Source organism: Anopheles ziemanni, chromosome 2 (genome assembly GCF_943734765.1).
Source record: "Anopheles ziemanni chromosome 2, idAnoZiCoDA_A2_x.2, whole genome shotgun sequence".
NCBI classification, from domain to species: Eukaryota; Metazoa; Arthropoda; class Insecta; order Diptera; family Culicidae; genus Anopheles; species Anopheles ziemanni.
Window position 1 is genome coordinate 28,291,791 of NC_080705.1, and position 19,048 is coordinate 28,310,838.

The window sequence follows — 19,048 nt, forward strand, 5'->3', positions numbered from 1 at the left end:
CTACAAATACACTTTATCACTCTCATGACCAGCTGTTTTAAACTCCTCGATAGTGAAAGAAGCGACCACGATTTGAGTAAGTGGGAAAATCGAGATTGGCATCCTCTTCCGTAGCTCGCTATTGAACATTCATGGATGCAATTTTAAGGTACTTTTCCAATCGAACAAAGCGGAGGAAAAAATCCCCTAAGTCCCTCTATTTGTTCAGGCCTGATTAACCCATTCACCGTTTCCATGTGATATCGATCCCGGGCGAGAATGGCGTACCGTGTGATATCACACGGCACATACACTGAATCGATGCTGAATTTGATCTAACTAGCAAACGAGCGTGTTCCATTGAAGGCCGAATTCGAACGGATTGAAACGGTGTCAAAAGCGGGTAAAACGGAAACCGGGGAATCCCTGCAATCACTCACGCACGCATCACGCATACGTACGCTCCGCCGTAATACCCACTCCTCCCGCCATCAAAACTATGCCATCACTCAACGCCATTGTTGGAGCGACTCGCAATCCGAATGCTGCTGCTGCTGCTGAAGGGTTATCGGTGCTGACGTTGATATTCAAAGGACGAAACCGGAGCAGAGAAACCAGCCTTTGGCAAGCATTTTTTTTTTCGGCCCACGTTTTCCTGGTGTGATTGAAGTTCGACGAAATTTCTTGCCCAACGAGTGGCTTGATAAGGAACCCGTAAAGGTTCCATTTCTTTTTTTCCGACGTTTGTACCTTCGAGCAGCAAAGAGAGGTTTTTGTTGATTCCATGCAGCTTTCTGCCTCCACCTGGCAAATGGTTTTTATTGAGAAGTTTGAAATCGAAATTGGAACGAAACGTACGTTTGGGAGTTTGGGCGAGCCGGTACGGGGGAGGAGAACGCGATGGCGAAGGACACTCCGTTCGAATTTTGGCGCGGGAAAAGGGTGTGATAGAGCGTGATCGTCCTACGAGCCAAAGGCGTACGTGTGTGTGTGTGACAGGTATAGTGCCCTACTGATCTAAAGCAGACAGCACAGATTTCCGTGCACACATGTGTGCGTAGTGTGCAGCAACCAAAAAATCTCTGCGTGAAGTCCTTGCTGTGGGGAAGGCTCTCAGGGGGATCGGAATGCCCAGGGGGGGGGACGCGGGCTTTCGAACGGACACAACAAATACCCATCATCGGCAGACGAGAATCAGTTTCCAATGTGGCGCCAACAAACAACACTGTCCGACCCGCCCCTTTCACCGGGGAAATCATGAAAAATCTTCCTCCTCCATCTTCTTCGCTGCGAAATTTATTGGAGTGTGTTGGAAAACATAATCAAAGCAGTAAACATCTGTAACACCTGCGTGTGAAGACTTTACGCTCTCTCTCTCTCCCATCCCGTTCCCATGCCGTATAGCAGATACACATTTTTCCAATGGACAAAGTGGTTCATTCCGTTTTGCCAAGACAGTTTGCCTGCGGGCGAAACTCTCTTACGTGGTTACCGTATTTGCACTAAATTCGTTCGATGAGCGTGCGCTTCTCGATATCTTTCCATGCATACAAATGAGGGTTCGGTTTGTACGTTGCGGTACGGCGGGGCAGATTGATCGCAGCTCATCAAATCTGTGCACCATTTTGGCTCTGCTTTGCGTCGATGGGCGCCAAGTTTTCCTATATATAACCCGAAACCCACGACATGCTGCAAAGATGATGGTATAAATATCGGATGGAACTTTAAAATGTATGTTCTACGAAAAGAAACTCGTAAAATTGACTATAAATTGGCTTCCGGGTAACGTGGCCTGCAAACTGTTTCGGCGGATTTTCATCAATCGACCATATTCATTTTTCATTTTATTGTTTACTCGCTAGATCCACAATTGTCTCGCATTTTTCTACTGTGTTAAATTCTTGTGTAAAAACTCTTTTGGTGTGCAACTCTCGGATGCAACAATGAGAAAGGAACTGTGTTAGCGCAAGAAAAAGTGTCCTCGCAACAACACCGAAGCTCACGTTTGAACCTCCTCTTTTTTGTTTCGCCTCGTCAACCACTCAAGTGCGGCTTTCGACCAACAGGAAACCTTTCATCGGAAGTCCAACCTCGTTCCGTGGTGCACCAACCACTAAATTGTGCTAACTGTGTACAGTTTCCGCCGGCCGTACCCGGCGCGCTTGCACACATTATTACCCGGGACGGTGATGGCGGACGGGCCCTGGTCAGTGAGAGTCCGAGGACATAAAAACGAAGCAGAAAATGTGGAGACGTGATGCACGGGTTTGTGTACACATAAAACACACAAACGCCGTAACTTATTCTACCATTTACTCACTCGTGTTGGACCTCTGGAGTCCGAACGAAAAGGCGGCATTGATAGGAGTTATCGAGCCTGGAGAACAAAGTTCTAAACCGAGCCTGATGTTTGCGCACACACACACACACTGGGTACGTCTATGGACTGGAATTCCATCTCTCCCGCGCGCCCGCTCCCAGCTCCTCCCTGCCTTTCACAGCGTCGATAATAAAGGTTACCGGAAAATCGTCCACCGCCCGGAAGCGGAACCTCCCGAGCCGAAACCGTGTCGTGCATGGGAACGAAACCGTTCGGAAATGGAGCCGCTCACCCATGGCCGGTTTGCCGCCTGCATGGCCGCTCAGTGGATCAGTGATTGTGAGTGATTGTTAGCAAATAGCCGGAGTCGCCCCGTTTGTTTTGAGGTGGCACCTTTTCCGGAACAGGGGCGGTTGACGGCGGCCCCGGAAAACCCCGGGAACTGCACCGATCCATTTACTACCGACATGTACTACAACGGGGGGACGTTGGTAGTTCGCCACCAACGATACCGACAAAAACGAGATGAAGGGCTTCTTCCGGTGAGGTTTCCACCCCGTACATTCCACCCGCACCTCTCGACACGGTGTTTACCGTAACTGGTGACCGCACGAAATTTTCCCTCACGTACCGGATGTGAACGATGGGCAGTGTTTTGTACTGCAAACGGCGAGGAAAAAGCGACCCTTCCGGGAACCTTGGATGGTATCTGAGAGGGGAGGGGGGGGGGGGGATGTTTCCAACGCTCAAGAGCACACGAAAACACCCGGGCAACACCCACAGCAGTCGTACAAAGTTTTCCCTTGATCGTTCCCTCTTCTGGAGCAACAGGAAAATGGATATCTTGTTCGGCCTCAAATAAGTTAACTGGAGTAGAAACCACCAAAAACTCACTCAGAAACGATTAAATTCCTTCTAAAGTGTAATGAAAAATCGAATTGTATTACAAGAAGTCCACATATAGCCCGATGGCGGTGTATTTAAATGGTAGAAACGTATGAAATTGAAATAATAATCTTATCGCTGCATTAATGAAAGAAAATCATGTAAATTATGCGAGCAAGCTTTTAATGTAACGTGACGTTCAAAGAAACTCCTTATCCGTTCTGTGAATTGACAAATTGTGCCGAAACAGAGGAAAAGCGCCCATGGCATAAACAAACTTTTACAACAAACACGTGCACACACCATTCAGCTGTAGCAGAAGAAATAAAAAAGCTGCAAAATACTGTACAACCCGCATAAAAGTGTCCCGTTGCGCATTAGCAGAGCATGGCCGGAATGTAAAGTGCGAAAGAGTTTAAAGTACTTGTTAAACATATCAGCCTCTCCATACCTCGCCATTAGCCTGACTTGACTGAATTTACTAACATGAGGAGTATGAGGCGTTGTTGACCTTTCCGTGAAGGCGAGTGGATTGCTTAATATGCCCGTGTTTTTCCCTCCACAAGGTGGAGAGCAGCCGCAATTTCATGTTTCCCAGAAAAACAATCATCCCCAGGAACAAATCTAATTCAACGAACTCCCATGTCAACGTTCTTGGAATGTTTTGGAGTAAGTGTTGATGGGATGATAAGAAGATGAAAAAAAATGTATTCGAAGATAACACCTTCTCCCAACGGCAACTCGCCAAACAAGTACACTCGCACACTCGCATCCACCCATTAATTTTCTTTCCGTTTTCTCCTGGGTACCGATTCCTTCAACTCCAGGGAAAAAGTCAGAAAAGTTGTGCGATACGCTTGAAGGAAACAACATTACGCACGTACGCACGCGTTCAACTCATACATCGCCTCGTGCAGGCGCTTTTCGCAAGGAAAAACGTAAAAAAGGCAGCATAAATATTTACAATGTGCCGCCTTCCGTTGTGTCGCACTCCAACCCCCACCGTCAGGATCCATCACCGAATGGAAATTTCATCCCGAGCCTTGTGGAAGCCACCGGTTTCACCTCCGAGAACAACCTCCATCTTCTATTATAACAGCGAGCGCAGCCTGTGGCACATAATCCACGCATGGCTCGTGAGACTTTTAACTGTGTGTGGAACGCATAAAACTTTAAGCAATCTGCACCGCGCGCCACCCCCGGGGAGGCTTGTGAAAGGGTGCCCGGGCTCGGGGTGATGCTGCGTTCCTGTCACGCTTGCGTGCATGAGGAAGCGTCGTCCGGTTTGATGATATGCAAATGATTCGACCCGCTGTGGTGTCGTTTGAATTCCGAGCATAAAACGCACTGCGAGACCGTAACGACCCCTTTTCGGCTTTGTGGGACCTTCGGTGGAGGTGGCGGGATGACCGATTCCGAGATCGCCCCACTCCGATGTGTTGAATGTTTTCTTTCTCTCCGAACACCATCGCCTGGGAGGATTCCGGGGGGAGGTGTAGAATAAATAAAAATAAATGATCACGTGTAGCGACTGGTGAGGGAAAGCCACTCTGGACGGTGGGAAACAGGATTGGCAAGTGGCCGGAAAGGAGGATTGCATTGTACTTATTCTCATTTATTTCGCTCCGTTCTGCAGAAGCTTCGCTTTCCTTCATACTTTCTGGCCGAAAGAGCTGGAGCAGCTCGAGAAGCCACATCCGGAAGGTTAACCGGTGCTGTTGTTCGTTGGAATGCTATAAAATTTATAGCTAGCCTTCCTTCCTTTCCTCCCATAGAGAAACGGGACGAAAAAACTATACTGCATGTTTATGCTACTGCTGCTACTTCTGCTACTGTTAGGGGTGTTGTGCAGGAACCACCCGCCGAAATTACTGTGATAAAGTAGCTCGGGGTCTCGTGCAGACGTGCGCCGAGCGAAGAGCGAAGACGTTCCCTCACCCAGCACCGGCGAAAATGCCATTGAAAAGTAGTCGCGATGACTCTCCGACGCTGAAAGATGCTGCGCCAACCGAGCACCGGGCTGGAAAAGTGAGCACAGATTGTGTTTTATGCCATCGTTGCAATCGCAAATATTTACATAAAGCTCAGATCCGCACACGATAAGAACAAACGCGACGACGGAGCGACAACGGCCATCTATGTCACCGGAATTGGTGGTTAAATAAAACATTTATGGTAAATTATACAAGAGGGCGTGTGTGCACGGAGGGCCGATCTACACGCTGGTGGCTTGCTATGGGCCTCGTGCGATGTAACGCACTATTTTCTTGCTTGTTACAAGCTGGTTTATTGTTGTAAAGATGACTCGGTGCAGATAACGTGCAATTAGGTGCCCATAACTATCATTTTTACCAGTAAAGATTTTGTTACTCTTCTCGTTTGGCTCTTTAAGGTTACATGGCGTGATATTAAACAGTTTTAAAGCGATATCCTGGAATATCCCGAGCCCGAGCAAACAGAAAAAGGAAAGAAACAAAAACAGATTTCAAACTTGTTTTAGGACGTGTGTCACCAATTGTGACTAGTGTTGAGAGCAGTGACGTTCATTGCCATTCAACTGCATACATTCATTCTGTTTAAAACTCTACATTCAAATTTCGTTTATTCATTTGATACGATTTCGTTGGTAAAATCATATGACGCTATCCACCAATTAACTTTCATTAAATCCTGTCATACGATTGGTTTGGGTTCGTTTTTTCTTTGTGCGTTTGCTTCGCTACTGCAAATATATTCTGTTTAAAATTCAAAAATATGTGTGTGGTAATTATGAATCAAATTTTTAAAACATACTTTTATGTGTTACGCTTGTTTGCCGATTCGAAATCAAATTTGATTATCTAAAAATGTGATTTGGATTGTGTACGAAAAAGAACAATGACATTTACAAGACATTCATTTGAACGTGGATTCGACGACGGTAACGACAGCAAATGAATGTGTACGATGATAGTCGATGAAGACGATTCACGTGAATGTCGTTAATAAACAATGATTTGAACAAGTAGGCTACAGCGAATGTCACAAAAAATATCAAAATGCTTTAGAACATTGGTTGTGATACAAAATATATTGTTCATTGTAAAATCGGGAGCATGATTACATTTTTCCTTTATTATGTTGTTTTAATCCAGCAAAATTGGGATTTGGCATAGTTTTTCAAAGCTACATGTATTTTCCGAAAAACGCAATAGAAACCAAAGCATCCGAAAACACTTGCAAAAGTTTGCAACCTCATTCGAAGGGAAATAGATTTACTGACGTTAACAACAAATAGCCTATCATACTTAGTTCCGCCCCGTTTTCATTCGCGAGCCAAAGAAATGGCTGGCCATACTCATTTTCTTCTAAATTACCTTCAATAAATATCGCCCCCGTATCGGTTCGCCGGTTGAGAATGTGGCTCGAATGGGGAAAGCGAAAAAAAAAGGTAAACTGCAGTTCTCTACGGCACACCGGAAACACTACTACTGCACCGTTTCACCGGAAGACAATAAAAAAAAAACAACTTTCGCAACGGGCCACACCCGGCCAAAGGGCACACAACAACACGCCCGGCACTCGAGCGGATGGTTGCAGAATCAATAACATCAAACAGCCACAAAATGCTGCCACCAAAGTGCTGTTCGTGGCACTCCCAAGGCTCGATGATGCAGCCGGGCGGGGACGGGGCGGGGGTAGGTTCGTGGTGAAACATAATCCGATGCCATAAATTGCACCACAAACAGACACACGCTTGCTTCCTGCACGCTGCTGCAGTGTGCTACAAACGCGTTCCAAAACCGACTGTTGGTCACACACACACACGAGAGGGTGGGGCGCGGAAAATGCGCGACAATTCGGTGGATGAAAAATGGGTATTCCTCGATACGCTCTGGCGCTGGAAAATGGGACTCCCCGCGCTTGGTGCGGTTTGGCATTGAGCGCTGCGAGGACTGGAGTTTTGGCACTCGAAAATGTGTGTAGGCACACACAAGAACTTCAGTGTAAAAAAGATAAATACACAATCGCAGCGTGTGGGCCCCACCACCTTAAACTCGATTGCGCCTTCCCGAAAGCTTCCTTTCATGCCACTTCCTGGAAAACCAACGTACAAGAAGATGGCACAAGAGCAGCAGTTTCCCATGCCAACGGTCGCGCGCAGAAAATGCGTTCAATCTTTAAGCGTAGCGCAGTTTATATAAACCAACCACTCAATTCACTTTGCGTCGGCAGGATAGGCCTGTCGCGATACCGTTGGGAAATAGAAAACATCGTCTTGAGAGTGGGCGCTCCCGGGGTTCGGCGAATGTCACATTCAATACCGATGCTATCGATAATTTATAGTCTATCATGGGGCGATTTAGTAAGAAAATTCGATACCATTTCCTCCCCAATGAAAACAGGTTCCTTTCGAAGTATTGTACCCGCGAGCGGTGCGAACATTTTTTTAATTTTTTTTATGCCTTTATTCCTAAATCCCCAACCGCACGAGAAAGTCACTTCTCCCGCGTCGTGAAGAGGATCTGTTTTATTTATTCACCCGGTTCAGCCCGGGGTTTGGCCCACCGTTGCTCAGAAGGATAATTTATTGCCGCCAGCCCGGGATAGGTTTGCGGGCGGCGAAGAGATTATCGCTACAACCTGTGACACACGGTACATGAGGCAGGGGGACGTAGCAGAAACTTGTCAGAAACGTAACATTAACTTTCGATGATGGCCTGTTGTTTTTCAGCCGGAACCCACATGCAGCAGTGATAGTGGCAAGGAGTGGGGGAGTGGACGGGGGGTAGTCAGAGTAAAAATAAATCCTGTCCTAGCGGTACAAATCCCTTCGGCGCGAGGGTGAGTTCGGTGGGAAAGTTTTGGCGAAATGGTTACCCCGAAAATTGGAAGCGAAAACTTTTTCCCCCCAACCAATGGATGAAATATTCATCGGCGTTGGGTCCGGCAGATAAAAGTGTCTGTTTCGCTAGGTTATGCAATATCTCTTCCTGGTTCCATCATATTTCCCCCCTTGGCGGGAAAGGTGTACCCGAAATCGAGGGACCAATAGTGGATTTCCATTAGTGTCATCCCTCAAACAAAGTGTTAACTTTATGTAACACTCTAGAATAAATTGAACCACCTGAGCCGGCGGCTGTTGGTTTTTCCTGCTGAAGAGCACACGGTAGGAAGTGGGAAACGTTACACTGCTCAGGAATGCAATCGTCGGGACGCATAACCAAAAAAAAAAAGGAAAGGTGGAAAACCACTAGATCCGGTGACGGCATTATGCCGCATGGAGCGAAAACCAGCGCCATCGACACAAGTGGTCGGAGAAACTATTGCAATGGCCGGCCGGAAGTTTTGGGCTGCAAATTTATGACAAACCATTAAACCGATCGACTCCTCACTTAGCGTTTTACCCGTGGGGGGGGGGGGGGGGGGGGGGAGGTGTCCCATTTCCATGCTAGGCCCTCCTGGAGCCTGGCCAGCGGTCTTAGAATGCGCCCGAGATCTAGTAATAGCAGTATGGAAGGATCCCACCGTGGACCGGGTGAGTGCGGGTAAACACCTTTTTCTAGCCATCCAGCGTACCTTCTCCTCGTGCTATCGGGCCATCGAAATCGCATTTGGCAAAGTTGTGTCGGACTTGCTAATGGAAATGTAAATTGGTTGCGAATTGAAACCCGATGGAGGTAGCATATTAATTTGCAGCAATTTATCGCTATCGGCCAGCGAGTTTGGAGCCAGGTTCGCTGGCAGCTATGCACGTTCCAGCGGAGTTTACGGTCGCCAGCCAAGTGGTAGTACTGTTGAAAAGGGATGGAACACACACACTTTGAAGAGTGTTTTCTCGTTGGAACGTTCGAAAACGCCTCGGAGAGTTTATTTTTATGATGAGGAATAGACTGTGGACTCGTGAGAATGATGCCACGATGTTGCAGAACTGTTTTCGCAGTAAAGCAAAAGACGCACTCTATTATGGCTCGATGAACCAGCATACCTTATTAGTACGCAAACTCCACAAACGGTGATTTTTTAATGAGCGAAACATCTGGTCAATCCTACAGCTACAAACCATCACAGAACATCGCATGTCCAATCGCCCGAAGGAAGGGAGAGAGAGAGCTGGCGAAGTGGAAACGCCTGGAATAACAACGGATTACTCTCGCCGGCTTTCGAGGCAGGGAAATCCACCACCCGATTTACGTTGTTTTTGTTTGCCAAGCTGCCCTCGGTTTTGCCGAAAGCGAGGGCTTGCAACTGTGCCAGCGACGATCCGTTCATTGTAAAGACTCACTGTTTGCTCTGGAAAAGTTGACTCTGTTAAATGAAGCTTCGGTGGCACTGCAGTCGATCTTAGCAAAATATTGTTCCGGAGAACTCGACCTCGGAAGTACGGTACATCATAAATGCACGATGAGTGGTGGTTCCGTTTCGCCTCCGAGGTGGAGGTTAATTCGAACAAAGTTTCTAGGAACAGTGGCAGTTTCATCAACGAACTTTGCAACCACCATTGCAGTTGGAGCCGGAACTTGTGCCCGTGGACGGGATCACTGTTGAGAGCTTAATGTCCAAGCTCCCCCCAGCGCTCGTCAGTTGAACAATCGCCATTTTGACAAATTGGCATTCCGAAGGCGAACGTGAGCGAACCTGTTGTCGAGCGACGAAAACCCGCGAAGAACTCAAGAATGCGATCAATATGGACTTGGAATTCTCTATTGTGTTCATTATGCTGTTTTTCGCCCCCGTCGGATGTTGCAGCTACTGTGAATCAACGCATACCCTTACCTGCTCCCTTTTTTGCTTCGGTTCGCGAAAGAACGCCAATCAAAACTGGCACTTCAATTGAAATGGAAGAGCAAATTGAATCGTGCAATCAGTAGAATGTCGCGAATAATAGGCGTAACTGAACGATACAACCAGGGGGTGGTGCCGACCCGAAAGCGACCCCGGCGGAAAACTTTGCCGGACGACGGAGAAAGGCGCCTTTGCTGCAATCGACATTCCAGGGGGTCCGATTGCTCCAGCGAACCGTTTGGGGTTCGGTTCCGGCCGAAAGGGCGACGCTCTCATTGCGAATGCATGGCTTGCTCGTTCATTCGATGGTGCCATTTTCCCGGGGACTTTCTTTTTTAGCTAGGTAGGTTGGATGGCGAGGGTGTTGGGGTGACTTTGTGATACAACTGCTGGGTTGTTGTTAGGATAGTCCTTTTTTTTTCCTAGCAATTTCAGGGCACACCTTACCAACCGAAGCCATCGACAGGGTTAAGTTTTTCGCTACAACGTTAAAACGCTTCGCCAGAAGTCCAGGAAATCGTTGGTCGGGGGATTTTCGCTATTTTAATGAAATTTCACATTCGTGCGAACGTGATAAATCACGAGCCGAAACGTGACTTATTAGCATGCTCAAGTACCCGAACCGAAAGGCGTTCGGGCTCGATTATCGAAACCATAGCGTCAACTCTTTTAAAACGTCATCCTTGTTGCCCGATCCGTCCTAATGATGACAGGCGAGGCAAACGAATCCAGCGCGAGAAGAAAAACTCGGAGCGATAACTCAGCCTCGTTGAGGAGCGGGCGGAAAATGGTCAAACTCGTGGCAGCATCAGATTTCGACATTTTCAAAACTGGACAAAGTGTCAAAAGGCTTGTTTCGCTGCCCGGGAGGTTGGCACGTCAGTTGATTCTTTGCACTTCACTTCCGTTCGATTGGCCGTGACATGAAATATTGCACGTTGTTGGTGCAAGAAGGGAGGGTAAAGCCCGACAACGTAGCCGGATGTCACAACTACGAGTCCTTAGGCGACGGCAGTGTTTGCGTTAAGGTTTCCAAATGAGTGACAGGCCGGTGCAACCGGTGGCCAAAACTTCGTACCGAGATTGACGTGAGATTCCTCACAAGAGGCCTTTATTTTTTCAATTTGGATTGAATCCATCGCAAAAAGTGCTCCATACCATGTGAGAGTAAGATTCTCAATTTTACGTTGGTAAAGCATGTGTGGAATGCGTTACAATTTGTTTCATGTCCATGTTGTATTCAACAAGAGTACGGTGGATTTGAATCAAATCACTGGTATTAGGGATTTTTTGACCGGAATGCTTAAATAAGGGTCATCAGTTGAACTGACCGAAAAGTTCTAACCTAACTGTGGCATGCAGGATGATTCGAGCCTAAACCTTCCTAGAAGCCGTATTTCGATCCCTCAACAACACACAAGTGCTTCGGAGCAGACAGAACATCCATCTTCCTGGCGATTTGTGGTCGTAAAATTTAAACAACAACTTCTCTTCTGGCACGTTTAACCTTCGCTTGCTGATCTTATTAAGCTTGATAACTATGCGAGCTGGTGAGAGAAGATCATTTCACGATAAATGCCAAGTTTGTTTCTCATTTTCCAACCCCTTTCTACTCCCGTTTACAATCCATCCACTGAATTCCCAGTTGCTAATGAGTTAACCAAATTTTCACAGGCGTGACAGTAGTTCTCGTGCGTCATCTCCTAATTTACTGCACACCCATCTCCATGGGGCACTCGTTTACGGCAGAGAGTAGGAAGGAAGTGAAGCGGTTTTTGAGGTTTGGCTCAAAGCGACCAACTGAGAGCGTATAGGAATCACTTTGGTTATCACCCCCGTCCTCTCAAACTCCAAGCTGCCGCCAAAGGAAATTGAGTGTGAAAAGTTTTACAATTTGCTCCACCAGCGAGCAAGTGTTGCACACCATCGCAGACACTTGCACACACACACATACATTTGGAAGAACCCGTAGGCATCGCAGTTCAGCCAGAAGTTCTGGAAACTTCATATCAATCTTCACTCTTGGCATCCGGTGTGGCTCCGCTTTCGAACACGTTGGTCCTGTCACCACTGAAGGAAATCTATCTGATAAAACTACTTCCGCTGCCGGCACGCCGCAACCGGATGTGCACGAGCAGTGAGCGAGTGCCGGGCGAGCCCAATATGGCCCAATAAGTGATAGTGTCGGTGGCGAAAGAAAGTTATGCTCCATCGTCACTTGTGGATTGCGAAGTGGTCAAACGTGACCAAATATGCGACGGGCGCGAGCAGAAGGACGGAAACGGTGTGACGGAAAAAAAAATGCAAATCGCAAAATTTCAACGACGGAGTACATTGTTGAGTATAGTCGAAAAAACAGAAGGTATTTGTGGTACTTTTTAAGTTTTTTGAAATTGTTCAACTGTTCACTAGAGAACGGATCGGTTCTCTCCGTTTTAAATAAAAATAAGTAATCCAACATAGATCAGTAACTTTTTAGTAGAGGAAAGAAACTACCATGATTTTTAGCAAAAATTTAATCTAAATAACTAAAAGCGAAGATAAAAGTGCCAAAACTTTTACAAAACATATTTTTATGTCATTCGGCCTGAATTGACGGAATTTTTTTTTGTATTTTTGTTTCTTGTAGAAAGCGGTTTACATCGTTTAAATTGGCAAAGAAACTTGGAAAATCACTTTGTGCAACAACTGTTTATATCATTTATTCTCTTCCAAAGATAGACCTCACTAAATGGTTAAAAAAATTGATAGACCCAACCATAGTTAAAAGATAAATAAAACTTTCGAGAGTATACCACACAAAAGCTGGGGAAAAAAATCTATCAGTCGAAAGACAATGCCTCGCACTCCAGTCTCGGCCGGGGACGAAAACCCACCCAAAAGTTGTGTTGTTAAAAGTTTTCTCCGTGCTCGATCAGCCATTGAAAAGGTGGGTTTTTTTCTTTTATTTTCCCCTTTTCCCACGGAGTGCGTGTAAGGGAAAGTTTAGGGGATTTTCATTGGAACATAACATCATCATTCCTGTTTCCTCTCCCAGTGAGAGGGGAGCGGGGCGGGAGATTGGCACTCACCCGAACACACAACAAAGCGCACCTCAACAACAAAGCGATGAAACAGTATCCGCCCGCCAGAATGAACAACGTGGCCCAAATTACACGTAATCGTACTAATTCAATCGAAAACAATCGCCACCAGAATTCGGCACAAAAATAAACCAAAGAGTTGAAGGTACGCAGTGAAAGTGCACAGCTTGTAGAAACTTTTCGGTGCGGGAGTACTTGCTTCCCGTGTTGAACTCGACGACAACGACCAACAAAACCATCTTTGCGCGCGCTGGAACAGATAAGCTGGTAGAATAATTTTCTCTTGCTCCGTTTCTTCGATAACATTGTGGTACCAGCACGCCTTTCAGCTGCCTTTGTACGGGGAAGTGCCATCGCTCGGGGCTGGTTCTAATCGTAAAAGGAAAATTCGCCCAAGCACAGTTCGCTTCATTGGAATTTTGAATGACTTTTATCGAAAGGAACGAGGCGAGCAGAATAGGAGTTCGGATGTGCGGCTCCAGAGGTCCTCGATTTCAAAGGATAATAAGGTACAGATTTTCAACGCTACGAACCATACTGCGAGTAGGAAACAAAGGGAGACGCGAAACCGACTGAAGCGAGTACTTGGATGATGTTTGCAAAAAGGACGCTCCAATAGATGGTAGGGATTTGAAGAAAAATGAAACCGGACCTCGGAGGCTCAACGAGCTGAAACTGGACCTAGCCATTAGATTAAAACGAAACAAAAAACTCAGAAATGGGTTAAAGAATACCTTCTCTTCATTTTGTGGATGGACCACGGAAAGATACCACAAAAGAACCCTTTCAACGTGCACCGTTCCGCAGATGAGGGCTAGGCAGTCTCGTAAATAAAGATGCTTTTAAAACAGATATTACCTTCGGTTCAGTATGGTTCGGGCGATGAAGGTATGCAAAACAACACCCGTGGGGTTTCGACGCAGTAGACTGCAGCCAGTTTTTGCTGCCGATCGAACGCAGTGAGAGATTTGCATAATCCTACCTAATTAAAGGTATTTGAGGTGGTTTCGATGATCCGTCGAACGGCCCCTAATGCGCAATAGCGAGTGCGTGAGTGAAGTGGTTTGCCAGAGCCCGACGGATTAGCCTGTGCATGTAAGGCTTATTGCGAATTCCGGAAACCACCACAACCCAACCAAGGGCACGCATTTGGTTTCGCAATGATACTAGTGTATTGAATTTAATTGAGTCCAAAAACCCTTTCCGGCTGCATCATCTCAGAACAGGGCCTAGCGGATAGATGGGAATAAAACTTTACAGCAAATCTCTTCACAAAGTAAGGGACACGCTGGGGAAACTATTCTTTTATTTAACCACAAACATATCTCGGGGCGGTGGAGATGGAGCCGCCTGGTTGTTTGTAACGATGGAGACGCCTAGTCGTTGGTAGCGATGGAGACGCCTGGTCGCTCGCTTCTTAACGCTTCGGTTGGCAACGATGAAAGGCAACGAGAGACCACCGGATAATCAAAACTCTCCAATCAGGGCGTCCAAAACTCACTGGTCCACACAAATCAAAAGTCTTGGCGGGTTAAAAGCGCCAAGACGAAGTTTGACGCCGTCCCCGACTCGGCATTCAAAAACGCTCGAGCACTGCGAAACGTTACGAGAAAACTACTTTCCTCCAGCACAATGCACCTCCAGGTGAAGCTGGAAAGGTTTTGCGACACAGCAAGCACACAACAATACACCGTGTTTTCCATTTGCAATGCAAATGTTATGATAATTGTCTTGTCGTTGATGGCGACAAGAGAGCGCGAGTCTCATAGGATTTGGTGCGGTTTGTAAGAGTTAGCTTAGCGGTTGTGAAAAGCACCTCCGTAGCAGACTATCGTGAAGGGAGCCCTGATATGCGACGAAAAGTATGGTCGAAAGATAAACCCGTACGGCTTCGACAAAGTAACAAGCGATGAGGATTAACTTTAAACGATATGACATGCCCGGCGCAAATGTACGCTAAGAACGGCGAAGAAGGTGAAACAATTTTACCTAGATAGGTGCTATTCGTGAGAACCCAGAATATCTTGAGTGGATCTACCATCACTTCCAACAGATGCACGTGATGCCGCTGTAATGGGGCACTGAAGTGGAATAGTAGCGCTATTACTATCACTAGTCACCAGCCGGTACGGTAATCCACTTGCGGCACCGGCAGCAGCCCCTCCGCTGACGTCAGCAACCCTCGGCTCCGTATACCGGGCAGGTTGCACAAGCCGTTCGATGTTGCCGACGCAGGGACACTTAGGCGACGATCGCACACACTCGCTGCTGCTGCTGCTTCTGCTTCCGCTCTTTGGTGGAAGGAAACGCTTTCCCAGACGGCGGAACGGGCGACAACGGAAGGTGACGATAGGACCGCGCTGAGGAAAATGACCGGAAGCAGGCACGCGGAAACACTTTTCATCGCAGCGGATGTGCGTGTGTTAGGGCGAGTGGGGCTGTAACGAAGCGAGGGGCCTGCTAGCGGCGAGGTGCCTTATAGGCACAACTTTTAGCACACATTCAGACAGCAAGCAGTAAGCACTTATGGGCAGAAGGCAGCCACGTAGATAACACTTGATAATGGCCGCTTATGAGCCGTGTAATTTCGGTTGCACCCCAAAACAAGAGGGAACCCTCCCCGGTGAGGGGTTTTGTTTTTCACACTTTCCCACCGAAATGCCGTTAATTATTTCCCTCGATAAGGGTTGGTAAACCACATCAAGCGACCACGGTAGGCACAACCAGTATGATGTAAACTCTACGCTATCAGTCGCCCCACAGAGTGTATCATATGACCACGAGAAATACGATATCCTTTCGTACTCGTACGGTATTCGTAGACCGCACAAGCTACCGAACACGCGCGCGTTTCCCAAACAACTGCCTAGCGTCAGTTCCCGGGCAGCGAAAGCCGACACCAACGTTCGCCCGAGACCCGGCACTCATCGGGCACGAATGATAAACGCGCGCATTTATCCGTCGGTGCACTCAGCTCCACTGGGCTCCCTCGTTACCGCGACCTACATCGGGGCGCACTGGGTCAATGGGCCAGTTCTGCACGAACAACTACTACCGGTCCACCGGCGCACCGAAGGGTTAACTGAGAACCAAAACAAAGTGGCACTCGGGCCTCTCGGATGCGTGCCCGCCACGATTGCGCACAAAGTTCACGGCCAGGGTCGCTCATTCACTCGGGTTTTTCCGGGGATACGAAGTCCTCAACACGAGCTGTCTTGGCGGTGGTAATTAAATTGTCAGCTAGGCTCTTCGCCTCTATCTGTTCGTCCACATGGTGGCGAGCGGTGAATTAGCCGCACAACAACATGAATACAATAAATTAAAGCGGATCGTGCGGAGTGTCCTTTTTACCAGAGTTCTGTTGCTTCTTTTCCACGCTGCATTCACTTTCGTTCGTAGGCCTCGCTGGGACTGCAAGCCGGCGCAAGATTGGCCTCATACAGGTCGACATAATACACAGGGTAAGCAAGAGCATCCGCACGAGGAAAGTTTTGCGTTTCAACAGGCCGCCATGCGATGGGAGATGAATTTGTAGCACGCCGAAAAAGGGGTTTAATCAGTGGCAGCAAACTTTCCACACAGCCATCGCAACCCAAACACGCGACGACAGTGGCACCCTACGGTTTTTTGGACGGGGGTTGCGCTTTTTCACCGATCGGCCTCACTCTCGCCGCCTCGGTATGTACGTACTCCAAGCTCTTTGACCCTGCTCAAAGGGTCTGCGAGCCACAAAAATGTTCCGCTATGCCGACGCCGGCTCCGCTGCCTCGGTTTTGAGGATTCTTGTTTTTAATTAAAACTTTTTCAATTCTTTGCCCAACTCGACACAGGCACGCTGCTTTCGATATTTTCAAAAGGGCCCCCTGCTGAATTAGCTGCAGGGTTGAGGGTTGTGGATATGTTGTAACCATGCAGGGGGGGGCTGTGTGTGTTTTGTTCCGTCGGCATTGCTACTCGCCGAGGAAAATATCTTTGTAGTTTTTCGGTTTTGCCGGTTTGCTTTACTTTGTGCTTTCATATGGAGAAGCCATGTGAACAATTAAAAAATGTCTCTTTAACAAAAATAGACTGACAGAGAGTTACGTTAACAATTGCAATGATAAATTAATAGATCGTTATACCAATGTTTTATCATGGCGTAATCAATCCAAATGTAATGCAAATATGACCAAGAGTTTACAAAACCCATTGCTTCAAAAACAAGTGAAATATTTTAAGAATGAAGAATTTTTATAGTTCAGAGGAGGTTAAAACTAAATAAAAATCGTGTGTGTACTGGAAAACTTCTGCTATTTAAAGTAACAGGTAGTGCGCACCGCTTCGTCAACCGTACTTCAATAGTTCGGATTAAACATTTGTACAATCGTTTGTACATTTGTTTTCCCGTCAGTGTGGCTCTTTAGAGCGTCTGCTAATAAACTTGGCTTCTCACAAGTTTCCCCATCCACAATTTGCCTTTCGAATACAATCAGAGCGATGAAGAAATCGTTAGCTTCTTGAACAATTTGTTCATCGTGCCCATCCTATCCTTTCCCGCGAGCTGAGCTGCAGTGGACGGTCTCTACACAGGAAAACCCTTTTATCCTTTCACGTGCAGCAGCTTCTGTGGGAACGAAAGCTAAACAAAAATAAAACTTCCCCTATTCGGTCGACAGGATACGTCAATTGATCGGATTGTGTGGTAAAGATAATCGCTGTCGGTGAAGGAAGACGGTCAGGCGAAGTTAGACCATGCAGTAAGGTGGAAAAGTCGTAAAGGTTACCGCACGGTGAAAACCAATCGAACGACAGCAGCAGAGCCAACAAATTCAATCCAATTTCTCTCATTGTGTCGGAAAACTAAATCGAAATCCTTTTCGTTGAAGCGCAAGGCTGCAGCTCTACTGTAAATCTGTTCATTTACTCAGGTAAACCCAGCATCTTGGCGCACCGCTCGGGCGATGAACTGTTTGAAAGATTATCCTTACGAGCAGGCAAACCGACCGTCGCCTAATGCACATTATAAGACACTAACATGATGTCGTGGTCGGGTTATGAAACTCAGAGGTTTTAAAAAAATATTGATTTATTGCAACCGACCCATCAACAAAAACAGCAAGCGCATAGCAAAACCCAAAATATGATCGACAACATTGGATAATGTTTCTCGAGACGAATGAAACTACTACTAGTACATAACTTAACTCATATACTTATCATCACTTTGCTTTCAATAATCTGAAGTAGCATAGTCAAGAAAAAAAAACTAATCTCATTTAGGGAAATCAACAACAAATCTTAACTGTAATCTCCCACTTAAGCAAATAATCACAAGCCCGATATCGACGCTTTTCGCTCCTCAACAGTGTATGTTGAGCGGACCTTGAACTGTATTTTCTTAAGGAAAACAACTTGAACGAGCGTTTGATTTTAATTTGCTTTATGATAATTAACTCTCGCTAGGTAAATTATGCTTAACTCTTCTTCACCCGTTTTTCACGGAACATCTCCCGTCTTTATTTCGAAAACAAACTTTGCCTTTGGCTCTATCCCATACTCTACCAGCGCTCTCACCGAGCAACAGTTTATCAGTTCTCACCTTTCTCTGTAAATAACCGAGAAAAGAATAGAAAAACACAAACTTTCTGTGGTATGAGCAGTTTCCATCGTTGTTTTCTGTTATACCATCGCTTAGCTAACAACTTAAAGTTCAAACTGGTAGCAAAAGGACAATTACTGTTTTAAAAATTACTTCAAAAAATGAATGTTTCTCAATTCTCAAATATTGTTGTCTTTCAAGAACATCTAATGCGTATGTGGGGTCAAAAAAGCAGAAAATAAACACAATTGTGTGCAAGATGTTGCCTTATAGGAAACTAGAACTGGTATCATATAGTTTAGGAAACATTTTAACAGAGGGAGCTTCACCAAGGACACCAAAAGGATGGTCAGGATTCTTCCATACACTAGTTATTATAGTAAAAATATCCTTTGAATATGAAATACTTTCTTTACCATAATCACCGACAAAGCGGTG

General features: G+C 46.5%; 1 protein-coding gene across 3 annotated transcripts in view; it reads right to left on the minus strand.

Moving 5' to 3' along the window:
* LOC131289274 (neural-cadherin) overlaps positions 1 to 19,048 on the minus strand; it is a 180,417-nt gene that overhangs the window by 52,369 nt on the left and 109,000 nt on the right. The window contains exon 1 of one of the 3 annotated variants that reach the window (XM_058318512.1): positions 15,022 to 15,073. The exons of the other annotated variants lie outside the window; for them this stretch is intronic. Coding sequence (XP_058174495.1) covers positions 15,022 to 15,073 — 52 coding nt within the window. Of the gene's footprint in view, positions 1 to 15,021; positions 15,074 to 19,048 lie in introns of those variants that run through there. 3 annotated transcript variants of the gene reach the window in all.